General features: G+C 48.3%; 1 protein-coding gene across 1 annotated transcript in view; it reads left to right on the top strand.

Annotated features, from left to right (window-relative positions):
- Fng (Fringe glycosyltransferase) overlaps positions 1–22,177 on the top strand; it is an 88,019-nt gene that overhangs the window by 35,162 nt on the left and 30,680 nt on the right. The window contains exon 5 of the mRNA XM_076791793.1: positions 7,659–7,818. Coding sequence (XP_076647908.1) covers positions 7,659–7,818 — 160 coding nt within the window. The remainder of the gene's footprint in view (positions 1–7,658; positions 7,819–22,177) is intronic.

Raw genomic sequence — 22,177 nt, 5'->3', positions numbered from 1 at the left:
CGAGTCAGAGATCCACGAGCTCCGTTGGATCGTTCCGCACGATTCTCTTGGCGGGCTACGCGCGCGAAATAGAGAGCAAGAGAGCGAACAAGAGAGAAAGAGAGGGGGAGAGGTAGGGCGCGAAGTTGGTTATCTCTGTAGGATCTCGGTTTGCGCGCCGGTATCGAGGAAAAGGTCAGGGCTGACGTGTGCCGCGCGCTCGCTCGCTCGCTCGAAACCGGGCGTGGCTCGATCACGATCCACGATCCACGGATTAAATCGTGATCCGTGCCGGCCGGGAGCACGACCCTTTCGTGTAGAAGGCGATCGGTTTTGCGCGCGGCCACCAGTCGAGATCCTAAACGGATAGACAAGGAGGAAATTAAAGCGGCGCAGACACGCTGCCAGACGGCCACCAACACTACCAACTGCCCGCTGCCAACCACCGGCAAACACCGTCTTCGTCTTCGTCGTCGTCGTTGTTGCTGACATCGTCGCCCCTACTCTCCTTTCTAGCAGCTGTAATTGCCTCACGAGACCCGATTACGCTTTTCTCCGGGGTTTTTTTTTTCGCCCGCAACCTCCTTTCCTTTTGTTCGATTTGTCGCAATGCGCATCCAGAGCTTCCTTTTAACAGGCGAGAAGCGTTGTCGTAACATTGCTATCGATGCATCGATGCGTCGTCCTTGAAGAGTTAAACGAATTCCGTTCCCTTGTTGCGAGCAAACCAATTTGAACACTGTGGTGCGCAAAAACAGAGTAAATTTTAACACGTTTACACACGATTATTTACGACACATCTTTAACACGTTGACTGCCATGTCATATGTATGTGGGTGACGGAATTATTTGTCCAGGTTTTAAAATGAATTTTTACGTTAATATATTGATTGTACCAAATTTGATTAGGACCTGTAAAATGCAAGAAAGTTTGTCGAACCACTTAATTTTTTTCAATTTTTATTTCATCAAATAACTTACTTTGATTTTATGGAATTTTTGAGGTTTCCAGTTTGGCAGTCAAGGTGTTTCACTAACATATTTCTTTATTTGCTTACACCTTCTAAATAAAAACACTAATTCATTCGTCGAATAAATAAGAAATTTGTTTAATAAATGCCGGTCGGGGACGCGTTGAACTTTCGAACGCCTAGAACAAGACTGCAACGCGCCGCGAGGCAATTTTTTTCGAAGAACGCGATATAGCGATTCGCGTGCATATCAGCCCCTAATGTCAATCATTGCGGAAAAAGGGCGACGGTATCGGGGTCTTCGAACCGCGCGAACGCCGTCGGCCGAGAACCGCAATCGCGGTTGCATTTTATCCCGCAGTTAGATTTAAAGTTGCAGTTTCGTGGCCTGAGGTAACAAGACTCGAAAGAAAACGAGCGAGGAAGACAGTGGAAGAGGGACGGAAGCCGTGGACAGGGAAAAAGGAGAGGAAGAGAGAGAGAGAGAGAGAGAGAGAGAGAGATCGAGGATCTGCAATTTTCTCTACGTGTAATTTCACCTGTTGCGCGCATCCGGCGCGAATCTGATCGCTCGGCTCGATTTGTAAAGGTAACGAGCCGTCTCGAACGGTCTCGCTCGATTATCGGTGGCTGGCGATCCTCTCTCTCTCTCTCTCTCTCTCTCTCTCTCTCTCTCTTCTCTCTCTTTTCCTGAGCTCTTAGTCCGAGAACGACCTACCGAGGATCGTTGAACAAACGAAAACGCGTTTCACCGGCCACAGGAGCGATCCAGACGTAACGGATCGAGCTTATCTATGCAACGAGAATATTTATGCAAATTCGCGACCGAAGAGGATTCCCCAGGAATGGGGAACGATACTGTAACATTAGGAATTTATCGCGACGAGCCACCGGGAGATTTTATTTCGGAATTTCGCGGTGGAAATGACGAGTCCTCCGGAACGACTGGTTTCACGAACGCGTAGGATCTTATCGGAGCTCTGAAACTGCGTTTCCTCGGAGCTCGTGCGATTTCGATTGCATTTTCGCATCGATTCGCGATTTGTCCTCGGTCAATCTGCTTAGTTTAATTATTCGCCCCCCTCCCCAGGAATTTGCGTTGCTCCTCTCCCAGTCTTTAAAGTACTAAAGGTATTTTGTAAATATTTTCTGTCGACATGCACGGAATTCGAAGAAAATGGAATGATTACGAGAGTCGTTTGTACGTAGGGATATTAGAAGATCGTTCGTGAGTCATGGCGTGGATCGTCGCGATCTAAGCTGTCGAGCATTCGGTACGTAGAAGGGCGCGTACATCTCGGCGCGAACGCATGATATCGGGCGCGTGATCGCGCCAATTAGCCCCGTTAATTAGCCAACGGCGTAAATCGAGTTAACATCGACCGACCGCGGAACGGTTTAATGTCAACGGGAACGCTGAAACCGAAATAGAAAAAATTCTTCTTAAAAAATCGGGATCTCCGTTATTTCCGTAAATTTAACCTGTCGGTGGTTTCAGTGTTAAATAATGCGTAAAAGAATTCCTATATTTCGAGCAAGTGAAATTGAAGATTCATAGTGTGTCGAGAGAGAGAGAGAGAGAGAGGCACAGCACGTGTAACGTTTGAGAAGCGGCCTTGAGGATCGCGATCCAAGGATCTCGAGGATCCAGCAGGGCAGGAGAGAAGCCTCGAGGAATCCCGAGCGACAATTAGTATCACTCGAAACCGAGAACGGGGAAGAAGCAAAAGAGAAAGAGAGAGTAGTGGACGGCGCGCAACATCTTGCAAGCGATGGTCGATTGGTCACCTGATACAGGTGCGGCCAGGCGAGACCGGAAGTGCCGTTTCATCGATCGCGTCGAAGGGATCTCGGTTGTCGTCGGTTTCCTCGATCCGACTTCCTCGATCCTTTCATTTTTCTCCGACTTCGAACCTGTCGATTTCCTTCTCATTCATCTTCTTGCGAACACTCCTCTCAATGCTGGAAGAAGCAATTTTCTTACTATTTTCTTCACGATTCTCTGACGAGTCACAAATTTTTATAAATCTCCTGCACGTGTAATCTACCGAACTTCTCAGTACTAAACAAAAAGAGTATTGATTTGCACTACTAGTATTTATTTGCACTACAGTAGCTTTCTTACCGAGTCACAAAATTTCTATTTTACACGAAGATGCGCAGTCCAGTGATAAGAATTGATTTTCAAGTTTGACGAAGAGCACGACTCGCGTGACTCGATTGTTAATTTGCGTATTCAGTCTGCAGAGCAAGTACTAAAGTGTTTTAAACTCTGATTGGCGCTGGCGTGCCCGAAAAATCTTTCCTGTTATTCGGATCGGTTGTTAGCCGGAATGACTTCCAATCACTTCCGTTAATAAAAAGTCGGTGCTCGTAATAACGCAATTACCAGGTGTTTACTCCTCGGCCCCTGATCGATCGATAATCATTTCGAGTTCAAGAGTGCACGACCTCCTCCGCCAAAAGGCCATTAAGCACACGCGATTCGGGCTCCAAAACACGCACCCCGGCAAATTGCATCGACCGAGCTTGATCGCTTATTATTTTTCCATTTCGAGCACACAACCGCGCATTTCCTATACAGCCTCTACCCGTATCCCGCACTCGGTCTGCGCTGCGCGCAGCTTTATGTTATGCGCCTCGTGCACTGCACTCGCGGCGCATTCGGCTCCTCTACAATGTGCAGCGATATACATTATTCATCTTTGCAGTCTACAAATTGCATAATTTGCAACCCGTCCCCGCTCGACTGCGAGTGCGCTTTGCATTTTTCTTCCTTCCGAACGAGCCCTTCTTCAGAGAAGAATGCAGCCGAGACGTTAAAATGATGATAATGAGGCGGTACTAACTATTGTAATCGTTTCGCAAGACGTCTTCATGCATTTATGCAGTTTATACGATTTAGAACAAACCTGCGAAGTATATGCTCCACTTTGTTTCTGAATTAATTGCAACCGTCTCAGGAAATCAATCTTCTCAAACTCAACTGTGAACTTGAGAATTTTTTGGTGCACTTGTTGGCTCCTGATTTTTTTAACAGACCCGTTGTTCTTTCGTTTACAATAAAATCCTCAACAGCGTTGAATCATTTTTGCAAGAGACTGTAATGCGTTTCTGCAATTTGTACACTCTAGGAATCTTTGAAATTGTTAAACATAAGAATTCTTAATCTACTCGCAGAAAAAACAGGATTCACGAAATTAGAAAAATAGAATCCGTAATGTAAACCAACCGTAGAATTTTTCCAAAAAAAGATAAAAAACGAAAAAATTGCAGGGCCAAGAAAGTTAAAATATCGGGCAGAAATTTGCCTGTTGTTCGAGCGCAGTTTTAAAGGATTTTTCTCGAGGAATCGCGATAGAATCGAAACTCGACCGGTCGACGAAACCTCGCTCGGTTATGGCGTTTCGGTATAGTTGCCGTGCCGGGGCCCCAGTTTAATAATCAATAATTTCCCCCGCGGGGCCCCGGGGCTGCACGTGTGCGGACCGTGCCACGATCGTGCCCGTTCCGCCGATTTCCTTTCGTCCGTTTTCCCGAAGGTCGTGCCCTACCTGCCTGGACAATAGTTTCGCCGGTGCCCCGAAGGGGGCACCCTTCGCAAAACTCTGCTGGCCGGTCTTTATCCTGCTCGTTTTATTTGGCAAACAACGCCCGAGGTGTGCACACTTCCTCCCGGGAGTATCTGGCCCCGATTTTCGGAATTTTACGGGGGCGGCCCTCGCCTAATCTCTTCAACCCCCTGTTCGAACCCCTTCATCGTTTCTGAACGAATAACATTTTTACCGTAGCTGAAAGTTCCCCTCTTGCTGGCGTCCTTGCTTCTTCCGTATTTAACGCGGTCACTGTTGATTAGGCAACGATAAAACTCGGATAAGATCAAAGCAGTTTATTTCAAGACAAAATAAAAAATTTTCTTGGTTAATCGCAGCAAAAACAGAGGCCAAATAGAAACACCTCTCTCTATTTACTATCAGATATCAGACGAATGTACATTATTCAGAATTTATGAAAATTGCTAAGAGAGGAAATAAATTTTTATGTAACCGTCCTTCCTTATAATTGACGCAAACGATTTTTAGTTTGCATAAAGATCCATGAACGTATAAAATCCGTAGTTTACTAAGATTTTTGAATGTCGATTGGTATTTCGATCGGTGGGCGAACTTGGAAAATAGTTTCTTGAAAAAGAGGGTAAAACAAAAATAAGAGCAGAAGGTGACTACGTTCTCGAGTAAAGTACGATTTGAATAATGTTTGTATTGCTTGTCTGCATTGGTCGGAGCAGTATGGATTTTTCCTGGTCACCTGATACAGCTTTCCGAAAATTGCAACTCGGAAAGCAGCGGGCGGGTCAAGCCAGAGATTGCAGAGCAAGAGGACCGAGGTGCGTTTATCTGCGAAATATAATAACCGACCGATACACAATTCCCCTTAGAGTACCCGAGGCCATTAATTCGCCCGTTAAGAGCATGATAGAGGGGAGGAGATCGAGAGAGCGGAGAGAGAGAGAGAGAGAGAGAGAGAGAGAGAGAGAGAGAGAGAGAGAGAGAGAGAGAGAGAGAGAGAGAGAGAGAGAGAGAGAGAGGCTGTTCGGAGAGGGCACTCAATCTCGCCGGGTATAAAACCATAGGAAGGAGAAGTTGGCGCCTTTATTTTCTGGCAGTGCTCGCCGCGCAGGTTCCTCCTAATATATATGCAGATTGCAGGTACAAGGAGTGCTCGGATTTTGCAGGCGGCGCGCTCTCGGTTTTGCGCAACACACCGCTTTTTGCGAAAAATGCTGCTTAATAAATCCGATTGGCCGACCTCGGGGAAACGAGGCGCGCAGCTTGCTCTGATATGCTCTGCTCTGCTCTGCTCAGCTCTGCTCTGCTCTGCGTCTCTCGTAGTGATCTAGAAAGATTTTTCCGCCAGTTTTCTCGGGAGTTTCTGCCACGGCAGATTTCAAATTAGCCTCGACACCGGGTCCATGGCCGTATAAATGATTCATGACGTCCCGCTTCGCTCGGCTCGAATACCCTGCGCGGATTAAAGGGGTTGTTCCTCGACTTTCCGCGACGACAGCTTTCTCGGACGCCAGTCGTTCGTGCTACTCTCTGGGTTATAGTTATTCCGACGATTCCGATGCCGATGACTCGGCTTTCGATGGCGGAATTTGCGTCCATTTTGACGTAGAGCTGCAAACCTTCCATTTATATGCACTTGAAGTACAAAAATGCAGGCTTGTATCTTGGACGTGAGCGATTGGTCGGTGAAACGATGACTTAAACCCACCTTAATTTACCCTGTACCATGTCACATTCAATCCCGAATAAAATCCAGGACCGGCAACACGATTAAATCTTTGCGAGTTGCAAAGGTACTATTTTCAATATATTTGTCATTCGAATCGTCACAAAAATTGCCGAGTTTGTAGGTCTGTAGTTTAGGAACAAATGATGAACCATTGAACCGATGACTTAAACCCGCCCTAATTTTCCTTGGATTATGTGATATTCGGTCTTGAATAAAATTAAAGGATGCACCCGGAAGTAGCCTGATGCCCGGTTGTTGACACGAGAGTTAAAGTCGAGCGATGTTCGGCACGCGAAACGATTCCAGAATTTTCCACGGGACAGGAAATGCGCCATAAATTGCCGGTCGAACGGCATCGACATAATAAAAATGGTTGCACCATAGCCTCATGGGGTTCGTCCCATAGCGCTGTCGCGTTGTATCGTTCCGGTTCACGCGGAAGATACGATCCGGCGCGCGTATGAAGCGAACCGAGACGTCGTTTCAGCTCGGTCCGTTGTACCTGTGTACCTGGCTACGCCATTAAAGCTGGAATTCAGGTGTATTAACGATGCCGGGCCTGTGTCGGGCACGTATCGAGCCTCTCCCGTGGCCACCCGGTAGCGCTAATGGCGCGCCCGGAACCGTTCGTTAGGCAGATTTTATTTCGCATATATGCACGCTCGAGAGTAGGACCGTTTATGCTCTCTGCCACGAAGCGGTATCGTTCCGGGAAACGCCTTCGGGGGATTGCGTTTCGATGTCAGCACACCTCGATACGATAAGACCCCCGGTAATCGAGAGAGTTTTCCTTCGGCCGCTCGATTAGATTCGATACCCTACTCCTTATCCACCGTATCGCATAACCGAGCAATTATCGGCCGGTGTCGACGTTTTATCGACCACCCGACCCCTTCGCTGTACCGTTCGAACGCCCCTAATCACTGGAATCGCTGTGCCGCGCCGATACACTGGATTGCCAATCGAGTTTTCGAAGACTATGGTTTCACTGGGCTGCGAATACCGTTCTGTATGGCCTTTGATCTGCTTTGATTTATTTTCCTCCGTTCGAGCGCGCGATTACTTTGAATTTAATCGATAAATTTGGCGCTGCTCGCGAGCGCGTTCAATCGATAATTACAAAAGGAAAGAATTTGTGATTACTGGACCGCGGATTTTTAGGCAAAATAAAAATCTCGTCATGAATGCGTAAAAATCCGCAGTCTGGTTAAATGCCACAGCACCGAAGCATTTTCGAGCCGCTCGCAGAAAAATGAAGATTTCGAATACGTTACACCGTGTCAGGCATCGAAGGACCGAGGATAATTGGCGCGGTTAATGGTCGGACGTTGGGACAGGATGTTTCTATAAGCATGTAGACCGTCGTTCGGCATCGAGGATTTAAATCGAGCCTGTCCTGTTGGTTTTCAGATGGTTCTGCCACTTCGACGACGATAATTACGTGAACGTGCCACGCCTGCTGAAGCTCCTGGACAACTACAATCCGCGGGAGGATTGGTACCTGGGCAGACCGTCGATACCCGCGCCCTTGGAGATCATCAGGCAGGGCCCGGAACCCTCGAAGAGACCGGTGAGTTGTTTTAGAACAGTTCTGCCGGTCTACCCCTTTCGCTCGAACCTGTTCCCCCCGCCGTCTTTTTGCCGTTTCGAGAAACAACGGACCACCTTAACGAATCATTTCTGCGGGTAGATGGGTAGCCTGCTCACCCAGATACGATTCGAGGATCGATTTACGTGACTCGCGTCTCGATTCGATCGAGAATCGACGAGATACGTATTGCCGATCGGAGCGTTAATTCTTTTTTTTTGAGATCCGAGGGAACGTGGTCGGGGATTTTGTTTAAAATTAAATCTTACGGGCGTGGACTTACAGGATCAGGGTTCGGGGTAATGTGGTTTGGACTGCCCGGATTATAGCGAAAAAAGATCCAACTGATTCGGACAACTGGTTTTCGAGATAAAAATTTACAAGTGCAGCGCGGAGCGGTAATATGTTCACGAAGCGACGGATAGAAAATTCAGAGGTTGTTCCAGATGAAAAATATATTGCGTTTTGATTTAGGGAGTTTGAGATAATATGGTTCGGATCCTCTAGATCAGAATAAAAAAGATTGAACCCGATTGGACAATTAGCTTTCCAGCGAAAAATTCATAAACACAGCACGGTGCAGTGGTACAAAGTAAAATAAAGTTTGGTACCTCGAGAAATCCAATGATTACAGTCTTGTCTAGAGTATAGTTACGGAATCTTCGTCCGTGGAAGGTTAACAGCCAGATTAGGGTTCCGAAGGAATTATAGCGATTCCAGAGGTGGTTTTTCTGGCGAGGAACCTCCCCTTCCGGTGACCGGGTGCGTCCACCGTGAACAATAACAAGTAGAGTCTCTTTTTTCGCGGCGGTCGCCGGGGAACAGCGTGAAATCCGTTTGCTCGCGGGAGGTCCGACGACGACAGAAGCTTCCGAAGCGGATTCTAGCGGGGTCGCAGTCGCCGGAAGCGAAACAAGTGCCTCCGCTTGAAAATAACCCAAGGGAATTAAATATTCCCTGCCGGTATCAGGACGCGAAGGGGCTGGCGTCGTTGTCGAATTTATGCGCGTGTCGGCCTGCATTTTCCAGCTCGCGGCCTGGAACTGATAAGGGTTGCAACTACCCTTCTGCATCGTGGTAGCAACGTTAACCGAGTCACCGGCGTGCTAGGACTCTTAGGATGCTGAAACTCTTGCCAACTCTTGGGAACTGACTCTCGTGGCTGAGTTTCAACGAGATCTCCGACAGAGATCGCAAAAATTCTTTTTAATATTAAAGACAGAGTTTTTAATTCGACGATTATTATCAAGGATAGCGTCAACGCGGACTATCGCGTTTCCAACTTGCCGCTCACCGCGTCCTTCAAAGTGGAACACACGGGAGAGAATGACCAGAGTCTCTCTCGATCCCGTTTTCGAGATTGTCGCGTTCGCCGCGGTCGAAATTACCTTGGAGAATGACGCGGCGCTAGTTGCCGCGAAGAAAAGGGCCCGGTGGATCGCGAGACAGAGAGGGACAGAGAGAGAGAGGGGGGAATGGGGCCCGTGGTCCTGTCAGATGTACAAAGTCGAGGCAGCGTGATCAAAAATCGATAAAAGGCCTGTCTTACCAGCGGACTTACGAGATACACGACGCGATTTGGATTTCCGCGATATGATCGGGCCCCGGAGAAGGGGCCGGCAGCCGACAGGTAAAACGGGCCCCGCGATCTTATCGGCCGACAGTGTCATGCTATAAGCCCATTAATCCTTTTTCCTTCGCAACCAAAAAAAGAATCGCGGGAGAAAGAGAGAGAGAGAGAGAGAGAGAGAGGGAGAGAGAGAGAAAGGTTGAAGGAAGATGAGAAATAAAAGGATCATCGTTGTCAGACGGCGGGCTTCCAGGCGAGGGGTCCGCGGCTCGTACCCCCGAAAAAATTCCCCGGGCCATTTATCATCCGCTTAGACAAATTAATGGCGGCTCTGATCCGCCTGTCGGTGCCACAAAGAATTTCCCGAGCCCGTCGTCCTACCACGCTTCCTCCTTCCGCGACACGCGTCTCCTAGAGAAGCCCCAAACATTTCGATGACAATGACAGGGCTTGGGGCCCGCTGAGCCCTACTCTCGAACGCGTTTGCTTCCTTCTTTCGATGTATTCGGGGTTTTGGAAGTTGAGGATATTGGTACTCGAAGTGTTTTGGACTCGTGAGCACTGATACTCGAAGAGTTTCAGAGCTGTGAGCGTCCGTGTTCGAAGAATTTGGAGTTTGTGATCATTGGAACTCGAAGGATTTGAAATCTGTTACTATTGGGACTCGGAGGATTCTAAAATCTGCTATTATTGGTGTTCGAAGTGCATGGAGTTCGTGAATACCGGTATTCAATGAGTTTCAGATCCCTGAGTACCGGTACTCGAAGCTTTCAAGCTTATTCAAGCAGGTATCTGAAACCTTTGAAATTCCCGAGTACCGGTATTCGAAAGGTTTGAGATCCGCGAGTACAGGTATTCGAAGCCTTTGAAATCCCCTAGTACCGGTATTCGAAGGGTTTTATATCCCTGAGTACCGGTACTCGAAGCTTTCAAGCTTATTAAAGCAGGTATCCGAAGCCTTTGAAATTCCCGAGTACCGGTATTTGAATTTGAGAGTTCGAGTGTCCCAAGCCTTTGATATTTGTGCGATTGTGCATCTAGAAAATTCTGTGTACCTGGATCGCAGTAGTATTTTCCAGACACTGTACGGAAAAATGGCGAGCGTCGGGATTCCTTGCGAAATCGGCGGACAAGTGGAAATGGAGCAACCGGCTTGATGAATTTCGCCAGGAAGTGGCCGTGATTTCCGTCGGAATGCAGGGGAATATCGCGGAATGGGAACATTTACGTGGAATGAGATTCGTCCGACCATTATTACGGTCTAGGTTAGCTTGGATTTGTTTAATGCCGCGAGAGTATCTCGCCACGGATACGGCCGAGATGAAGCTTGACCTTACGCGCCACTGATCCTTCAGCAATCACCGAGAAATTCTGTCCTCTAAAATGATCAGAGTCTCTCGAAATACCTGCTCCACGCTTCCCATAACATTCCCAACCCTAATATCCATTTCAAACCCCGAATTTTACAGATCTTTTCGAGGGTTCATCTATTTCCAAATTAAACCACAGGTTTCCCTCATTCGCATTCGATGCAATTTTCTATTGAAATTGAGCGGAGCAAAAATTAAGAGGAGGAGTAGCAGTTTTGAAAAAGGATAGAATTTCGGATCCGTCTTGTTGAAATAGAACTCTAGCAATTTTTGAGATAAGATTGAGCGGAGCAAAGCGAAATGGAGATCGCGGTAGTGAAAAGGGATCGATTTTTCGGAGCGGTACAGTAGAATAGGCGTTTAAGTGGGTTAGCGAGGTTGTTATCGATAGTCTGGTTCGAAGCGGAGTCTCGATCGACTTTCGAGGGGGGTTTCGAGGAGCGATACTGGTCGGACCGGATCGTAAGAAGCCTGAATGAAGAGGAGTCCTCGAGAGGAGGGCTGAAAAACATCGAGCACCGAGTCGAGACCCTTCCTTTTATGCGGCCCGTGTCCTCCGAACAATGTCCATTCACTCGAAACGGCCCCGCACCGAATCCGCTCGCAATAAAACCAGAATAAAACCGCGAAAACCTGCGGCACACACTCCGTTGCCTGGCGTCTAGAATATACCCTTGCGCAATCTTACATAACCGACTGCCATACTGGTCGAACGTCGATATCGAGCGCGTTCTGTCCAGCATTTTTCAACTGTCGTTATCCACCATTAATTTCCAGCCGACACCTTTGACCCCGAAATTCCTTAACGCGCCGACACGGAAATTCTGTCCCTTTCGCGAAACCGACAACTAGTTTGCTAATGGACATGTTGCGCGTTGGTAACGGTCGTCGGTTGCAACATAATACAATTTCTAAATTACGGTATTATTCACTTATCGAGCGCAGCGAAAGATTTCAATTTCCTCGATTCCGTGACGCACGATTCTCTCCGTGGCTGGCAACAATTAGAATTTTATTGGCTGTCGTAATTCCGCGGAAGAGAAAAGAAAATTTTACTGCATTTATTTCAACGATCGTAATTACAATATTTTTCGAACGCAATGTGAAATACGAAGAAAGGTGCGGCCACGAAACAGCCATTGAAGCGTTCGAGGAACAATTACAAAATTGTTTGAACGTACTCTACGAGCCGAAGGCTAGCTGTTGGACCAACATGGGGATTTTCGAGAGATCGTTTAGCGATCTGGAAAAATGTTGGGTGAAAGGTGGATTCGCAAAAGGATTCACCGTGGTCGTATCTGCGGGGAACGGCGATGCGGTTCACCAAGGTTCTCCATGGTATCCGTCGACCCCCCATGGGTGTGGTACCATCGTCCAGCCGAGATTATGGTCTCGGTATGGTGGACGTTGCTCTCCCCGGGGGCCCTCGCGTACTCGTATATTATATTTGCCCGAGAAATACGTCTCCCTCTCTCGCTCCCACTCTTTTGCTTCCTCTTGTACTTCCTCGTTCACGTTCTCTCGGCACAACGTGCTTTCTCTCTCTCTCTCTCTCTCTCGCTCTCCCCTCTCCTCTTCTCTCGCTCTCCTCTCCAGGCTGTCCTATTTGTTCCCCGAGCTTCTACGGTCTCGATGCACTATCCGCGGACCTGCAGGCACCGCACGTGCATCATACGAGCAACTCTCTCTCTCTCTTTCCCTCTCTTTCTCTCTCTCTCTCTCTCTCTGAGCATCGATTCAATGGCCACAAGGGTGGAGATCCTTTTAGCTCGCCTAACAGAAAACGAGCCTTTTTTCTCGTTTTTCTACTGGGCTCGCTGACCTGTTAACGGAGTAATCTTTCTGATAAATGACTGCATCGAGGGTGGAAGCCACGGGCTTGTCTGCTTTTGTTTTTTCTAAAACGAAATTGTCTGTCCTTCGGGATTGCTGCACTCGGATGTGGATTATCCCCTTGCACTATGATTTATTCTACGGTTACAGCGACTGAAACTTTTCCGTCGTGTAGAAGCTACTGTGAAATTGGTGAGTACCGGTACTCAGAGGGTTTGAAATCCCCGAGTACCGGTACTCAATGGTTTAATCTTTGCGAGAGCATATATTGGAAGAGTTTGACAGCCCTGAGTACCGGTACTCGAAGGGGTTTACCTGTCTAAGTACTGGAAGTCGATGTATTTGAGATTCCTGAGTATCTGTACTCGACGAACTTGGAATTTGTGGATATTGGAATATGAAGGATTTAGGAGCTGGAAATACTGATACTTGAACCCTTCGAAATTTATGAGTACCGGTATTTAGAGGGTTTCAAATCCCCGAGTACCGGTACTCGATCGTTTAATCTTTGCGAGAGCATACCTTCAAAGCGTTCGAAACTTGTGAGTACCGGTATTCGAAGGTACTGAAGATCCAGGAGTACCAGTTCCGAAAAAGTCTCTACCACTGCCGAAGAGTTAATTAGAAAACGACCTGTACTAACATACGGCAAGCATCTCCACCGCATCAACCCCTGAAATTAAGAAGATAAAATTAAATAGAAAATCGTGACAGCGTTATAAGCGAAAACCATAGGACGATTTAATTCGTCTCGCCTAGTTAACGGGTTCAGGGTGGCACGAGCAGAACAAAGACATTCCTGCAGCGAGGTCCGATTCATTTAGCGCACGATATTTGCCGAACCGGTGCCGCGGAGCATGTCGGTGTTCTCCGAGCCCACATGTCAATGGCGACCGGATAATTAGTCTGGCTGTTGATCGTCGGCGGGCTGCAGCGGCCGTAATTACTGGGACTTTTGTTACCGGCCGGAGATTAAAGTTAGCCGGGTGTGTATCCGTTGCTCCACACTTCTCTCCGACGGAATTCTTCGTGCCTGTTGCATTGTCGGTCCAGAGAGATACTCTCCTATCCCGACTGGTACCGGCGTGTTCGATCACCGTTCCTAGATCGATCGGTGATTACGACAGCAACGGTCTCTGTGCTCTGCATGTTCGAGTCTCGGGGCCATGGCGGAAAACTGGGTGCATACTATGCACTGCTGCATAGCTCTCCGGTTTTTGCTACTCCGTTGCGTCGAACGGATAATTAGCTTCAGCGCGCGTCGTTGATTTGCATTCTTTCGCGCGACCTCGCGCCCGACTCTGCCTATCGCGGCCCGTTTGATCGGATCTATGGTGAAAGGCGTCCACCACCGTTGAAATCTCGCGAAAAATCACCGTCCATGGATGATGCGAACACACAAAAAAAAAAAAAAAAAGAAAAAAAACAGCGTACACCGATCCCGTGGCTAGACGCTGCGGGGGATAGTTTGTTAATGACACATCGGCCCTCGGAAACTGTACGTAGACGCGCATAAATCAAGGTTCCCGAGAGAGGCTTCTTGAATAAATACGAGTCGCAGAAACGTATAATTAATCGAAAGACACGTTTCGGGTAGTCGATTCCGTTCGGCGGACAGCGGATTTGAATATGAGAGCTCTCGAGGGGGCGAGCGGCCATTTACATAAGAGCAAGGAATATTGATTATTTGTCGGCAGGGAATTTATAAGTTTACAAGTGCACAATTTATAAGTTACAAGCGTGCAAGATTGTGGGCGTTAAAATACGAATATATTGAGTTTCGGAGCAAGCAGTGTCGAAGACGTGGAAGCGATTTGGAAGCGAGCGAATTTTTGGTCGAATATTGCAGCGGTTGCAAGTTGCAGGATGGTCTAAATTGGGGCAGTTCCAGATTAGGGACGTATCGAATTGGTGGCGTTCCAAATTGAGGGCGTGTCGAAGTGGGGGCGTTCCCAATTGGGGGCGTTCCCAATTGGGGGCGTTCCAAACTGAGGGCGTTCCAAATTGGGGGCGTTCCAAACTGGAGGCGTTCCAAGTTGGGGGCGGTCCAAATTGGGGGCGTTCCAAGTTGGGGACGTTCCAAATTGGGGGCGTTCCAAACTGGAGGCGTTCCAAGTTGGGAGCGGTCCAAATTGGGGGCGTTCCAAACTGAGGGCGTGTCGAAGTGGGGACGTTCTGAACTGGAGGTGTTCCAAATTGGGGGCATTCCGAAGTGGGGACGTTCTGAACTGGAGGTGTTCCGAATTAGGGGCGTTACAAACTGAGGACGTTCCGAATTAGGGGCGTGGAAGTTCGGAAGCATGAAAATCTGAAGTCGTTGAAATTTGTAGGCGATGTAATTCGGGAGTGTTAAAATTTACATTGGCGTTGAACTTCGGAAGCTGAAATTTGGGGTTGTAGCAATCTGGGGGCGTTGCAATTTTAGGACGTTCCAATTTCAAGGCACGCCAACCGGTAGTCTCTGCAATTAAGCATCGTTCGAGCTTTAAAGCGTCAAGATGACCACTTCGAATCGCCTAAAATACGACGCCGTTAGATGTAAGCTCTCGAACTACTCAGAACTGATGTGTTATCGGGTTTACGTTCGCCCCGTTTAACAGTTCCCGGTGCGATTCGGCTTCGGGTCCGCAGTTGGTGAAATTACAGACATCTATGCGCGGAAAGCGTCCGGTAAAAAGCATTGCCGGGGCCGGGGCCGGGGCCGGGCCATAACAAGAAAATGGAGACGGCAACAATAGGAACGCGTAGAGCCGCGGAAAGAAATATAGGAACGTAATTATTCGCCGTTGGCCGGGTCGTTACCCGAGAGCAATAAACTCGCTCGCAGCTAATGCACTGGAATAATTCTGTGGCTCGCGTTTCTCTAGCCGCTGCGGGTAATCCGCGCGCAAAACCGACGATTCCAGGCGATATGGATAATAACACCTGTAAAAACCATTCCCCGTGGGGGACGTATTAAATTCCGGTTGAATCCGGGAGGGGCTCGATACGCTTCCCCGAAGTGTTTCGCCGTGATTAAATTAAGAAGAAGAAGAAGAAGAAGAAGAAGAAGAAGAAGGCGAAGATATCGTGATCGTGTGTCCTGCACCGAAAGGAAATAACGAAAAAAGAAAGGAACACGAACGATTATTGAAATTGCCTGCTCTCCTCCTGTGATTCAACTGATTCGTCGGCGAACGGATTACGGCGTACTCCGGTTATGTACTCGCGCGGATGTATAGTATCGATCGGGCCCGGTCGGGGCACACGCGAGGTAATAAGGTTTATATTAGAATTTCCGCGATAACAGTACGATCTAGCCAGCCGTAAAGTCCGTGCACGATATCTCATCTGGTCTCGGTTGGTCTGCAATTAACGTGAAACGACGCCGAAAGCTCGGCAGCAGCAGCGCGGCCAGGAGAGGATCGCCGCGCAAATAAGCTCGGGTATCTCCTCGCCGTCGTCCATCCTCGGCTTTAGAAACACGTGCAGCACGCGGCGCGCACTCTGCGAGCGGCAGAGCTGCTGCTAGTAGTCGTACTCGTAATAATAAAGGTGGGGTACGGGCGAGTACGAGCGAGTACGGGCGAGTACGGGAGCGTACAGCCGAGAGTGAGCCAGCGATAGACCGCACCGTAATAAGTTCCTGGTTTACGGTTCATCGGCAGGTTATCCCGGGGCCGGATCGGCCTACCGGCCAACAGAAACCACTGGCTCCTGCACGAACTCCGGCTGCCCACCGTATTCTCTCTCTCTTTCTCTCTTTCTCTCACTTTCCTTCTTTCTCTCGCTCTCCGTCTCTCTCTCTCTCTTTCTCTGGACGGATCACCCTTTCACCGGGGGCGTGGCGCCGCAATATCACAGCGCCGAGACGCGATCGTAATTGCACTGCCGTCGAAAGAATGGGGATCGGTGATTAAGGCTGTGCCGAGCGGACATTTTCAGCCGATCGTGACGTCCGCCGAACAAGATCGATCTACTCGACCGGACAGACGCGTGAAACGCATGACTAGGCGTTGTAGTTGTCGTGCGTTGGCCCTCGGAGCGATCGAGGCTCCACCCACTTGCGTGGACCACACCGGTAGCGACGCCTACTTTGAATATTTTCATGAGTTGCGAGTAATTGGAAGAAACGTTTTATATCGGTGCTGTTTAATAGAAAAGACGAGGCAGAGCGGGGTAATTGGCTTTTGGTGGGCGTTACCAGGCCACGCCCACTTGGTTCAATCACTCTGTAAGAAGATGTGTGATTTTTTTTTAAATATTTGATCCCTTTAATATCGAATCCCCGCTTAATTTTAAATTCTGATTTCGCGGTGGTCTCCGGCCCCTCCCACCGCCTGCCCAGCTCCACCCACTGCTCCGTAAGCCCGGTACGCACAATATCGAGCACGCACGACGACAGAAAACGCGTTCGTTTCTTATCCGTCGTTTCACCGGCTGTCGTGTCGCGGTTTTTCTGTGTTTCGACCGGGAACGATGGGAATAAATCTCGACGCGTTTATCGGGGTGGAGGGACACGGCGCACAAAGCGCAATAAAAATTGATTACCTCGTTCCTCGGGCTGGTAGGACTCGCGATCTAGGATCGGTAACGACGTTTCGCCGGCTCGGCCTGGAAAAATGGCTGGATCGAGGGGACCGGCGGAACGGGACCCCGCGTAATGGCTCCATTGTGGACGATCGCGCGATTTGTTCGAAATACGAGGGATTCCGTGGATACCAGTGACCACAAGCTCTCTCTCTCTCTCTCTCCCTCTCTCTCTCTCTGTTCGTTCTCCCGTTCCCGGAATTCGTCGCTCGGTTCCCGTACATCTTTCTGGCCCCTTATTCCCGCTGTGCCAGCTGCTAATTGGTCCTCGAGCTCTCCGGAGGTGTCCGCCACTAAATATCTGCCCGCTACGCTCGCAGATCGCTCGATAAAAACCGCGGTCCCGTGGGAATTCATCGTTCCACGAATTAAACAATCTAATCCCTCGGGTTTCGCGTAATTTTCAAAATTGGTCCACGAGTTCTACCGGCTTTTCCAAGAGAAAACGTCCAATTTATACGGAAAGGGTCTAAACTTGTGGTCCGCCGTTCCATGGAACGTTTTGTGTTGACCAAAAATCGTAGGAGTCCAATGGCCGGTGTCTAAGAGACGAAATAAAACGGCACGTTACGAATTGGGGGCGTTCCTGATTGGGGGCGTTCCAAATTGGAGGCGTTCCAGATTGGGGACGTTTTGAATCGAAGCCGTCAAAATTTCGGGGTGTTACAATTTGGGGACCGAAATTTGAGGACGTTTTAAATTGGAGGCGTTTCAGATTATGGGCGTTCCGAATCGAGGACGTTAAAATTTTGGGGCGTAGCAATTTCGTGGAGATATAATTTGGGGACGTTTTAAATTGGAGGCGTTCCAGATTGGAAGAGTTTCGTATTGTGGCCGTTCCGAATTGGGGGGGTTCCGAATTGGGAGCGTTCCGAATTGAGGCGTTCCGAATTGGGGCGTTCCGAATTAGGAGCGTTCCAAATTTTGGTCATTGAAACTCGGAAGCGCTGAAATCTGCAGGCGTAAAAATTTGTAGGCATTGAAATTTGGAAGCGTTCCGAATTGGGGGCGTTCCGAATTAGGGGCGTTCCGAATTTTTGGTCATTGAAACTCGGAAGCGCTGAAGTTTGCAGGCGTTGAAATTCGGAAGCGTTACAATTTCGTGACAGAAAGTTGATGAAAGTATTTCACGAATTTTTCCAAAAGCGATGGTCCATGTTCTGCACGTAGAGCCTAAATGGACCGTCCAGCGTGGAACGTTTCGTCGGGCAGAAAAAGGCGAAGTCCCAAGGGCCAGATGTCCACGGCGCGAACTCAATCTACGTCGGCGATCCGTTCGCCGAAAAAGAAATTTACGAGTGGCTGCGCACAGGTTCCTCGAACAACGGCGACGGTTCCGTATCAATTTTCGCGCAAGCCTAAGGCAGATATAATTGCGAGCCGTCCGAGCGGTTATTTCGCCGGGAATTGAAACTGACGAAGAAGCCGTAACCGCGGTTCCCCCAATTAAAACGGCTGGTAGCGGATAATTATCGGCTGCGGGATTCGACGGATTGCTTTAATGAAACGTCTCGTATTTCACGGGAGTGTTCCTTTCGGCCGCGCGTTGCATCTCCTCGCCTCTCTCTCTCTCTCTCTCTCTCTCTGTCTCTCTCTCTCTCTCTCTCTCCGGCTTTTTCGCTTCGTCCCCCTCGTCCCTCGGCCGCGGAATGATTAATACGGCCACGGTATAGCTGCAGGTTTACTGCTTTCCCGTTGCGGCCACCTACGGTCCCCTTTTTTCTCTTGTTCCATCTCGAAAGGCCACTTCATCTTCGTTTTCGAGGGAGAACAGCCGCGTGCTCGCGCCAACAGAAACCTCCTGCCACGGATTTCCTGCTTTCCCCGCAGCGTTTCCGGCCACCTCGACACTGTCGACACTTCTAGCACGATCTTACGCCCAAACTGTTTCGAAGCTTCCTCTATAAAACACGAAAAGACTCGACTTTGCTCCGCTCCCCCAACTTTGATACGTGCAGCCTTCCACCCTCCGTTACTAGACTCTGTTTTTCGAACAAAAATCCTCCTACAGAACCCTCCCTACCGTTTTTGTCGAATCACGTTATTCGTTTCTTCTAGCTTCGATTATGATCATTTCTATTAGTTTCTGTTTAATTTCTATTTAGTTTCAGTTATCAGCGACCGCTTCTGTCGTTATCGGTTACACATTAGGTCGTTCAATTTATGCTTAACAGTTGATTAATGATACATCAATGATATTAACGTTGGTTGATACGTGTTAATAATGTCAGGACTTTTAGAGGCAATTTCGACAAATAGACAAAAATATTTGGAGGAATGGAGGAATAAGCAGGAAAATAGGGAAACAGCGAAAAGTAAACCGTAGAAGACTAATGCCGGCTGCCGTAGGTTATGTTCCAGAGAAATGTAGGAAGAGAGAGACAGAGAGAGAGAGAGAGAGAGAGAAAGAGTAGTTCGCAGCCGGCCTTGATCTTGCATTAGAAGGTCAGCGAGCGAAGAAAGCAGTCGTGGCCGACGATTCCCTCGGGAAGCATGCTCGTTCCGCGCGACCGGCTCCCCTTGCGGTTTTCCTATTAGCATGTGGCAAAAAAGCCGGGCAAACAAAAGCTCGACAGGGCCCCAGACAGATTCCGAAGCGCACACTGCGCGAAAACTGATTGCGTGCGAGCCAATCGAAACCGCGAGACATGTTCCGCCTGTTTACCGCGGCTTCCGAAACACGGCCTCTACTCGGAGCCGCTTCCGAGCTGCTGCTTTTTCCCCCATTCGAACTAGTTACGAACCAATTTCGAACACGCTCCAACACCGACCAAAAATAACAGTTGTTCTAAAATTTTCTACGATAAAAATCATTTTAAAAAGGTGAATTATTATTGAAATTTAAGATAATCTGCACAGAATGTACGGAAAAACATTCGAAGAACAAAATGATTCAAAAATATCGATTTTTATACTTTTTGGTTACAAATGACAGCTATTAGCGTCCAAAAATTGGATCCTCCGCAATAACTGTTATCGACGAAATAAATTTCTCTCATTGATAACTGTTATAAGTGACCGAAACGATAATATTTACCAAGAAGAGAAAAAGCGCTCTAATCATTCGTCACGCTCGAGCCCGGGAATATTCTTATCAAGAATTTTGTCTTTCGAATGTTTCTTGAATGTTCGATTAAATTGCTGATTTTTAGAAGGGGCTTCGCGATACAGGAAAACGCTATCCGACAGTTTCTTTTGGAATTGCTGGCGGTGTTGGAGCAGCTCGGAGAACCACGTTGCTGGACATCGTTCCAGGGTTGTTTTTCCGATAGTTGTAAATATTTAGCGTCGGTTGGAGGAAGAAGCGAGGCAAAGGGTGCAGTTTATCAGGGATCACAGGCCTGGAGTAACACCTATTCCCGCATTCGGCAGAAAATCGCAGCCTGTTTCGCAGGCTGGTGGCACGCGGATGCGCGCCACATGTCCCGCATTCCCGCGAGCCTTCTCTCTTCTCTATCTTCTCCTTCCCTTCATCTCTCTCTCTCTTCTCTTTTCTCTTCTCTCTGTCTCCACCATCCATCGTTCTCCTGCTACGCGCGATCCTGCGATCCTTTCTCCTCTCACCTCGTCGCCGTTCCCGGAACTATTAATTAGCCTGTTCCCTCGACTACCGTTCCAAGTCGCGCCGACCGATCCCTCGTTTGTCACTTTCGTAGGACCGAGGTCTATCAAGGACGCTGCCCCTGAAAACTCCTCCCTGATTTACTAGTTTCAATCTACCACGATGGCTCCCCAATTTTCCCCGTCGTTCCTTTCAATAAACTACCTTCAAACTATTCTGATCGAACGTCTAACAGGATCACCAAACACAGTGATTTCTCTGTATATGTCGTCAAGGCCTGGATGATAAGCGTCGCGGAAGTGTCCCCACTACCGCGGGGCATACCCCGTGAGGGGCCACGACTTTCGAGAGACCTCGGACGCCGAGGAGTTTAAACATAACGTAACATAAGGAGTGTTGTTGACATAAATCGAGAATTCTCTGTATTCGTTAAAAAATTGCCCGCGTGCAAAATGTTGCAAAATGAGTATCTCATTTTGGAGCTTGGTCCTTCTACTTTCGAGATTCATTGTTGGTTTTTCTCGGCAAAAGTGTTTACACCACGTAACGGGCGAGAAAGCCCGAATACTTTGTTTCCAAATTTTTCAAATTTAACCTCCCGTAGGAACGTCGAAAAGATTGTTTAACGAATGAAACCAACGTTGATTCGAAGATGGAGTCTTGCCCAACTTGCCGTACGATTTCTTTTTGCAAATTTGTCGGACATTGGTTTCAGTGAAATTCAACCGTTAATCGTGACAGTATCACTGTGCGCGATACGAAACAGAAGGTTTGGAACGCCGCGAACCAGCTCGGATCAGCTGGATGTTCCCTCGCCTAATTAATCGACGCACCGAAGGGGACACGGTCGGGTTAGGTTCGCGCTCGAAATCTCCCGGAAATCACGGCTAGGCGCAGAACGCGTTACGAACGTGGGAATCGTTTTCAGAGTGCACGCCGCCGTGAAACTATCGCGGCCGTGATTACATCTCGCTGTTTACTCTCCCGGAAAATCAACATTATTTATGAATGCGTCCGGTCAACCGACCAATACTCACCGCGATCTCTAATTGCTCGATATCACCAGGATTTCGACTCATCCTTCCCGTTTCTTGTTATTTCTGAACTCCCTCGATCCTTTTCCCCCGTCGCCCGATTTTTTTCCGCCTCTTCCCTCGCGTTTACTTTCCATTATTTCTGTATTTTCATTTCCCATTTGCCACACAGCTTTCGATTCCATTATTTTTCCACCCCGACTTTCATTTCTGTCTGATTTCTCATTATTTTTACATTTTCTGCTTCCAGTGTTTCACTGTTTCCAACTCCACCATTTTGCCTGATTTTTCTCTCACTATTTTTCCATTTTCTCCTTCCGGTTTTCTCCATCTCGTTAAAAACAGTACCGTAACTATTTTTAGCGTACAATTTTTTTTTCTCCTTCCAGATCCCTGTGTTTCG

The sequence above is a fragment of the Halictus rubicundus genome, chromosome 8 (genome assembly GCF_050948215.1).
Source record: "Halictus rubicundus isolate RS-2024b chromosome 8, iyHalRubi1_principal, whole genome shotgun sequence".
Taxonomy (NCBI): domain Eukaryota; kingdom Metazoa; phylum Arthropoda; class Insecta; order Hymenoptera; family Halictidae; genus Halictus; species Halictus rubicundus.
Note: the sequence above shows the minus strand (reverse complement) of the source record. Positions and strands in the feature narration are given on the sequence as shown.